General features: G+C 46.5%; 1 protein-coding gene across 2 annotated transcripts; it reads right to left on the reverse strand.

Moving 5' to 3' along the window:
- Positions 1-1,621: 1,621 nt before the first annotated feature.
- On the reverse strand, positions 1,622-4,668 carry LOC136432322 (uncharacterized). 2 transcript variants are annotated; one of them, XM_066423516.1, is made up of 5 exons: positions 3,696-4,668; positions 3,122-3,306; positions 2,826-3,011; positions 2,423-2,708; positions 1,622-2,321 (listed from the first exon to the last, which is right to left on the reverse strand). In XM_066423516.1, the coding sequence occupies exons 2-4, from the start codon at positions 3,293-3,295 to the stop codon at positions 2,652-2,654; spliced, it is 417 nt and encodes a 138-aa protein (XP_066279613.1). In that variant the 5' UTR covers positions 3,296-3,306; positions 3,696-4,668; the 3' UTR covers positions 1,622-2,321; positions 2,423-2,651. The 2 variants fall into 2 exon arrangements, with proteins under 2 accessions (XP_066279613.1, XP_066279614.1); XM_066423517.1 differs by lacking the exon at positions 3,696-4,668 and having other exon boundaries at positions 3,122-3,445.
- Positions 4,669-8,776: the final 4,108 nt, after the last annotated feature.

An 8,776-nucleotide genomic window follows, 5' to 3' on the forward strand; every position in this document is an offset into this window, starting at 1 on the left:
GTCTGAGGTTGGGGATGGCGACAGCTCGTCACCGTCACAACCTTGTTCTCTCAGCTTTAGCACCTGAAGAAGAGAGGCAAGCTGAACTGCTGCGTCGCAGAAAGAGATGGTGGACTCGACCCGGGTTGTTGGAAAGACCTGTATGTGGCCAGTACGAGAGGCTGATGGGTGAGCTTAGGTGTGGTCACCGTCTTGACTTCAAGTCGTTTCTGAGAATTGAACCAGAGATGTTTGACGAGGTTCTCCAGCGTGTAGGACATCCCATTGAGAAGAGTGGAAAGTAAGTTATTTGGGAAATATTCTTTGACTCTCTGACAGTTCTCGGTTCAATACAGCAACGATTTACCATATCAATTCCAATTTGCAGCTGATATGTATGTGTAATTTTCTGTTACAGTGCCAGGCAGCCACTAGTACTAGTGATAGGTCTGAAGTTAGCCATCACACTCCGCTTCCTAGCGACCGGGAACTCCTGTCGCCCCCTGGCCTTTGCCTTCAGGGTGGCGCACAATACTATTTCATTATTTGTTCCTGAAGTCTGCCGGGCGATCACAGCGGAGTACCGCCAAGAAGCCTTCGACACCCCCTCTACCCCCGACCAGTAGCGCCAGGTGGCACAGGGGTTTCCAACAGGGTGGAATTTCCCCCATGTTTGCGGCGCCATCGACGGTAAACATGTTGCCATCAAGAAACCCGCAAGAAGTCTGTATTATAACTACAAGGGCTTCTTTTCCTTGGTCATCCTGCCAGTTGTTGATCCTTACTACAAAATCCTGTGGGCAGATGTGGGCGCCCCTGGGTCCATTTCTGATTGTGGCATCTTTAATCGCTCAAATCTTCAGCTGTCATTGTCAGAAGGTACCATCGGCTTCCCTGACCCCAAGCCCATCCCCAACGATGACGAAGACACGGTGTACTTCCTGATTGGGGACGACGCCTTCCCCCTGCGCACCCTCCTCTTGAAACCATACTCCAAGAGATATCTGGAAGTTGAGGAGCGCGTGTTCAACTACCGTCTCTCCCGGGCAAGGCGAATGGTGGAGAATGCATTTGGAGTGCTAGCCGTGCGCTACAGATGCCTCCTCACCACCCTGGATGTATAAACAGAGACTGCGACGGACATAATCGAGGCCTGCCTCACACTGCACAACATGTTCAGGATACGGTATCCTGCCCTGCAGAACATGGGCATGGACGCTGAAGACGATCATTATCAGCTGGTGCCTGGAAGACTGATGCAGTGATGCAGGAGGTGGAAGACGAGGGTCGGGGACCATGCGCCACAGCAGACGGAAATAGGCTAAGGGCCTACTTCCGAGAGTACTTCAACTGTGATGCAGGAAGTGTGCCGTGGCAGCTCCGTGCTGTTAATTTTGAACAGTAAATGCTATTTTGGCCATATGCTTACTATGCTATGAAGGAAGATTTGCTTGTATGCTTAACATGATGCCAAAATGTAGCAGCTCTGCTGTTCCTTTGGACCCATCAGTGACGTGGAGAGGGGGGACATGCTGCATGGGCAACAACTCGTCCTCCATATCATCCCGCCCGGGCTAAAATCCTAAAATCCTACTTAGATTTTTGGTGTTGTCTATTTCATTTATCAATAATCAGATTAGGATGATTAAGCTGCTGTTTGTTCTTCTGTTGTCATTTGTCTTTTTCCATTTTGTCATCAACTTTGATATGATGGAAATAGATTAACAAAACAAACAATATACAGGAAATGTCTTTATTGGACTTTCTCTGAGCGCTTTCGCCCCCACCGCCTCTAGAGTTTCATGGCATCTCGGATACTGTCTGTCATGTTGCTACATCAACTCTGATACTCTCTAAGGAATGGGACACTGAATAATATTGCTTCTGCTACGAACGCATACATGTTTGCTGCACTGTGTGCTCTTTTTGCTGAACGAGTTATAGCAAAATCGACAAGTACATTTTATATATGTTCATGTACCGGAATTTTACGACTGAACTCAAGAGCGCAATATCCTTTTTGAGATAACTAATACTTACGTCATTGTCATTAACAAAACCGAAAGTGAAGGAAACTAAAGAGCAAAATCGTAAGAAAACGGTACAAAGTAAAAGATTTGAAACTGGTTTAAGCTCATACTCGAAGTCATCAGGAAGCAATATACAGTCTGTGAAATTGCCAAAAGAGTAATTATAACATTAAGCGCTATCTGGCATCTGTTCTACTAATCTTCAGCGGACCCGCCCTTGTCGCTCCCCGCTTGGCCGGCATTCTGTAGGGTAACCATCTCTGCCCTCTGTGGTGACACGGTGGTGGTGGGCGGGGTAGCCGATACAAGTGGCTGTAGCAGACAGAAAAGAAACATATTATGAAGTATTCGTTGCAATAGTCATGATATACATGTATCATCATTCAGATTAGTCAATGTGGTGGTTTACGTACCGGTCTGCAAATGCTGCTGTCCTGGAGCACCGAAGCCGTAGGGTACAGCCATGTATTGTGCAGGTTGGTGCTGAAACACCTGGTGCTGCTGGAATGGCTGGAAGGCAGGTGTCGGGGGCTTGGGCGGCTGCTGCTCCTCCCCTGTAGTGTAGTGCATAGCAACAGCGAACGTCTCCTTTTGATACGCCCTCCACTTCTCTTGGAGGATCATCTTGCGTAGACTGGAAAGTCACTGCGCCCGGGCGACCTGCTCGCATTCGCCACTAGCACTGGTGCCTGAAGCAGCCTACAAATGTAGAACAAGGAATATCCAGAGACTGTCAGTCTACCGTCTTTAAGAATTACTATCTCCCAATGGCAAGAAAAGATGGAGTTATGAAAATAAGCAAACACAGTGCTTCACCTCTGCTAGAGTGGTTTGTGACTGACGTAGTTCTTCTTGTGAGTCAGTCAGAAGGTTCACTTTCTTTTTCTTTGGTGGAGACCCACTGCCGTCATGGCCCCTGCGGTCCGAACTGCCGGTCACTGCACTAGTTCGGGGAATGGCTTCATCGTCAGCCTCGTCCGAACTGGACTGTGGCTGCGGAACCTGAAGCATAGGGAATGGCAACAGTATTTTAAAGATATCATCAACTTCAAAGTATCAATGGAATTAATAAGAAATCGACAGATCTTACATGAGTCATTCTAGATGCATACCGATCCAAGTTCCCTGGAGGACGCCTTGCCACGGTAGTGTGCGTCCAGGAAATTGTACCGGCGCAACTTGAAGTCTTGCAGGGGCGTCAGTTTTGTCTGACCCTGGCCTGACTTCCCAGCCACCTTTCGCTTCAGTTTGAAGTAGTTCGTCCTCATGGTTTGGAACCGGGTCATTATCTGTTTAGCTGTTAGAAGGCACAAGGGAAGTCTTTCAATCAACGAATGAATTAATCAATCAATCAATCAATCAATCAAAAATGGTTTATTATTCAACAGACATGGCAGCACTACTATGTAGTCTGATCATAAATTGCGCCTATTGTTACATCGTCATCATGCGTATCGTACATATCTTACGCAATTATTGCACTTAGTCTTACTACTTCATCAATGGTATTAGGTTTTAAAAGTACTGTTACATTCAAAATCCACGTCTTTGAAATACATTGCTTCATATTCAAAACACTGAAAATGCTTCAAGACAGGAAGTGCAGGATTTGCATGTGAAGTTCAGTCTATTAAGTCAAAAACTTAAGCGGCAGTCTAATGAAAGAAGCCACGTCCTTTAACCAACCCTCTTTCTTGGCTTTGTTTTTGTAGTCCAGGGTCGTTAGATCCCGCTTTCTACGAAAGACGCGATCTGTTCATCTTGGTCTTCCGTTATGCTAGACTTCGGTGTTGCCTGTTCTAGCCTATTAACACCACGTGTCGTCCTCCCTCTGCGTCACTCAGCCTCACTTTCAGCCGATTCTAGGGCGTCTTCACGGGACTTTTGTTGCTTCGTCTGCCTGGTCCTTGTCGATATGGGAAACTCAGAGGAGAAATCATAGCATTAGATAATCATTAAAATTAAAATTGGTATAAATTATTTTCATAAAGCTGCTTTGTAATGAAGGCTTTAATTAGCCATTGCAGAGAGTTACTTATTGACCATTGTACTACCTTTATCATACAACTTTTATATAGCCTGGCTCCAGACAAGCTGTCGCTGATTTTATAGAAGACAACAATTTGGATAAGTACATGGAGAAGATGGAGAAAGATGGGGAGTGGGGAGACAATCTATCGTTGCAAGCTGTGTGCAACAGTTTCAACGTTCCAGTCCGTGTTGTGTCAAGTACTTCGGTAAGTTAATGCTACATTTAACACATATTACTACTTGCAGGGCCCTCCAAAATTAATCACCTAGTTATGCAAGATGTAGGGGGCATATCAAGTGTAACTACTCAGTGCCAACTACCAAGGGGCCAACAACAAGCCAGCAACATCTTAAGAAAGTTTAAACCAACAGAAGCCCTTCACAGAAGTCTTTCTTTTATGGACAGTGAAGCAAATACTTTCAAATTCTGGTTATTGGTAACAAAGTACAGACATCTAAATCGTTAAGTTAAAGGTAGTGATGTGGCATCAGTAATGATTGGCCCTATGGCCCTTGTACAAGATAAAAATAAAGAGTCGTACATCTCACTCTTTCAAAAAATAGTAAGCCAAAAAACAGAATTACAAGACAAACTACTGGACAGATGGAGAGGGTGCTCTGATCGAGTCGCTTAAGCCCCCGTCACAAATAAGAAATCCAGCTCGGCCGACGTGTTGGCGAGCTTCAAATGTGCATTTTCGGCCGAAATACGGCCGACGTCCTGTCGATTACGCGGGCTTCGGGCGATTTTTAAAAATAAAATTTGATCCAAATATTGGCCTTTTACCAGGCTAGTCGATACTGACTTCGTCCATGTCCAAGAGATGGTACCATCTCATGGGGAATTTTAGTTTTTAGTGTTCGACGGACGTACACGAGGTTTTCATTGGAAAATACGGTCGACGCTCGGGCGATTTTGAAATTCGGCGAGCTCCGGGCGATCTACAAAGTCGGCCGACGCTCGCATGAATTGTGACGCCGGCTTTAAGGACACATTCCCATTAGCTAAAGGCTACAGGTGCAGTCTTCACCTGTGGGGCAATGTAAAAAGAAAATGCCGTACATTGGGTATACTTCTTCCCGCCACAACACAAATTATAGAAGATCTGAAACAGCTACTCTAAACAAGCAATTACTTCGAAACTAATCTCAGTGTGCTGTAAGACACGTGGATGGCCTTGGGTGAGAAAAACATGGAAACATTTATCAGCTACTAACACGATCCAAATCTAAAGGGAAAAATCCAATTTATTCCCCTTTTTTGTCTAAGATTTTGAAATTTCAAGGCACCAAATTCTTGAAAATAAAGCTTTTTAAGATGTGATAACAAAAATTAAAGACTCTGAGATGTTAAAAAATACCCCAATAGTGTCTTGAATCTCTGAAGTTAACGAGAAAAATTCCCTCCTTTGGTCGGGAACGAGGGACATTTTCTCTCTTAACCAGCCACGAAACAAGGGAAATTCTCGCTTCAAGTCTAACAAAATGGAATTCTGGGTCTAAGTCCACCGCGAGGGAATTTTTTCTCTCCAAGTCTAACAAAATGGAATTCTGGGTCTAAGTCCACCGCGAGGGAAATTTTCTCTCCAGGTCTAACAAAATGGAATTCTGAGTCTAAGTCCACCGCGAGAGAATTTTTCTCACCAAGTTTAACAAAAGGGAATTCTGAGTCTAAGTCCACCGCGAGGGAAATTCAATTTCTCCAAGTCTAACAAAATGCAATTTTGGGTCTAAGTCCACAGCGATGGAAATTTTCTCTCCACAGCTTTTATAGCAGTTCCCCGCGGCCGCGTCGTTCCCCGACCGTGAGCAGTTCGCACAGACCCATAAGTTCGCCCCTGCATTGACGACCCTGCCCCCCATGCACTACCTCCCGCGGCCGACCGAGCCTTCCTCCGTACCGCGGACTATTCCAAAACTTCCGTGCAAATTCGACGGCTCTGACAAACCAAATTGGGAAGAATTCGAGACCCATTTCAGTAATGAGCGCGCCTTTGCTGGTTGGGGGGAAGAGACATGCCGAGCCGTCCTACTGTGAAACACCTGAATGGTAGGGCCCTGATGACATTTTCGTGTATGCCAGAAAATATCAAGGGTGGCCCGTTTGATGTCGTTTTAGACTATCCGCGACAGACGTATAGACGCCCACAGGACCCCATGCACTATCGGGGTGACATACAGGCTCTGCGGTGAAAACGCAACGAAACCCCGCAGGACTTCGAACTCCGGGTGCGCCAGACAGTTGCGCTAGCATATCCTCGGGCTGACCAACTGATACGTGAAGACTTAGGCGTTCAAATTTTCATAGATAAGTTAGCCGTCGACAAACCTGACCTCGCAAAGGAAGTGTATAAAACGCGGCCAAGAACGCTCCACGACGCCCGCGCCCAGCTCCAGTTTTTTGAGGACATGGAGGTCCACGCTCATTCGTCACTGCGCGTGCGTCAAGCTTCCACTATCAGTACGAACGGGGCAGAACGGCAAATGGAAGCCATGCAGCCAGAAATAGTGACGCTGCGCGGCCAAATTGACCACCTTGAGATCCAACGACGCACAGAGCCGCCCGCCTCTACCAGCGCGAACCCGACTCCCCGTCGGCCCAGCGCGAATTCAATGCCACGGGGGTTGGACGCGCGTACCGGTTATGCTCTGTCTGACGTGATATGCTATGGCTGGAACGAAGTTGGTCACATCAAAAGTCGTTGTCCGAACAGAGCGTCCAATACGCGTCAGGGAAACGGTCCAAAACTGGCCTAACGGGTCGTGGACCTGTTTCCAAAACCCATGCGACACACCGACACACGAATAAAGGATCTTCCACGTTACACACACACACCGGTTGTTTTCATCTCAGCGCGTCCGCAAATGGACAGACTGTTCATAAATTGATCGATTCCGGGGCCGATGCTTCGATCATTAGTCAGGATGCATTTCGAAAGTTGTTCGCGCCAAATTCCCCGTCGCTAGCACCGTATTCGGGCCAGCCTCTATTAAGTATTGCGGGCGACCGTCTGAAAGTGGCCGGTACAGTAGTTATTGTTCTGGAAATCTGCGATCAGTTCTTCCCAACCAAGTTCTTAGTGTGCGAAAACACGACCACAAAATTATTATTAGTGGGGACCGATTTTCTGAATGAATTTGAATGTGAGGTTTCGCTACGTCATCAGAATTTGACACTGCGTGGTTGCCAGGGAGACGTGTCGGTTCCCATCAAACGCAAGTCGAGCAAATAGGTGCAGCGTGTGGTGACTGGCATTGGCACATAGCAAGGCAGACAGCACAACCGGTGCCAGGGACCCTGGAGAAACGGGGCAAGGCCACACGTCCAACGCAAGGAGTTGTCCAACCTAATCCATCGCTCGAAAATCTTGCTTTGCTTGGCGAACTGTCCGCGCACTCACCCAGTAAGCGCAACAGAACGCGAGTGTTCTTAGTGAATGAAGGCTCGGAACCAGTGATCATTCAAAAAAGTACGGTCATAGGGACTTTCCACCTCATTGAAAATGACCTGCCTTCCTGTGGTACGTTGACTGTGGCGGTAACTACCTCATTTGAGCTAGAGGAGCAACCTCCATGTGCAGACTCGACCTTTGACACCCAATTGGCCAGGTCTCCTGAAGAAGTTCGGGCCGAACTCGAGCCCCTTTTCGATTTCAGCCACATCTCGGACCAGTCCCACAAAGAACAACTGCTAGATCTCCTCGTGAAGTATGACGATGTCTTTTCACGCAACCCGGAGGATATGGGCAATACCACTAAGGCTACTCACCAAATTGAAACTGGTGACGCCCCTCCGGTCAGACTACCGCCCTGCCGCGTCTCTCCCCAGGCGAAGGAGACAATTGGTCAGGAATTGGATAAACTGACCAGAGTAGGCTTTCTCGAAGAATCAATGTCGCCTTGGGGAGCCCCTGTTGTGCTTGTCAACAAAAAGGACGGCACAAAGTGAATGTGCGTTGACTACCGAAAACTTTACAATGTCACTAAGAAATCGTCTTGGCCGCTACCACGCAAATGTAATATATTTCCAGTAATAAAAAAACATGTTATTGTGAAAGACAGAAATTGGGAACGTTCCCTATATACACAAAATGACTGAGTCACTAAATGCTCTGATTAAAATATGGACCTCACTTTAACCACAAGATACAGATGCATTCATTTCAGACATGAAAGCCTTAGTAACTAATCAGGAGAATAAAACTGTCAAAGCATATTTAGACTTGTCGTCTCAGTAGGAGGTTAGAGACAAAAGCCTGCAACGGCCATCAGAATGGTTGACCGGTGATAACATAAAAAAGGGAACTTAGAGTAAAAGAGCTACTATTATTTGGCTATTCTTCACACGATAGGGACACAAATGATAACAGAAGCTTGAACAAAGACCAAAGAATCACGGAAGTAGAAAATTAGGGAACCGGTAGTGTGATAGAAATCGAGGGAGAGGAATTTGGAGACTGGGCATGTGCAATGAATCTTACTTCAACTGGACTGTCAGGAACAATGGTTAGTGGGGTAATAGGAAAAGCTCAACGACTGGTTCGTTTGGAAAAGGTTATGAAAGGTTTTCTGGGGGAAATGATTGGCTAGTAGCAAGCCAAACATCTAAATACCCACACCGTGTGCAAGCAATGAAAGCGGGGTGGTTGAAGTGCGATTACAAGTACGGGGTATAAGGCAAGCAGTATTTGTGTCCATACTCTTGCCTCAGCTTTTTACAATGGCAGCTTTAAAAC

The sequence above is a fragment of the Branchiostoma lanceolatum genome, chromosome 4 (genome assembly GCF_035083965.1).
Source record: "Branchiostoma lanceolatum isolate klBraLanc5 chromosome 4, klBraLanc5.hap2, whole genome shotgun sequence".
Lineage (NCBI taxonomy): Eukaryota > Metazoa > Chordata > Leptocardii > Amphioxiformes > Branchiostomatidae > Branchiostoma > Branchiostoma lanceolatum.

Excerpts from the sequence above, each read along its gene's own strand:
- LOC136432322 (XM_066423516.1), bottom strand. The coding sequence starts at position 3,295 with ATGACCCGGTTCCAAACCATGAGGACGAACTACTTCAAACTGAAGCGA. Across the intron at positions 3,012-3,121 it reads CCTCCAGGGAACTTGGATCG|GTTCCGCAGCCACAGTCCAG; the intron begins GTATGCATCTAG and ends CCTATGCTTCAG. Across the intron at positions 2,709-2,825 it reads CACAAACCACTCTAGCAGAG|GCTGCTTCAGGCACCAGTGC; the intron begins GTGAAGCACTGT and ends CTACATTTGTAG.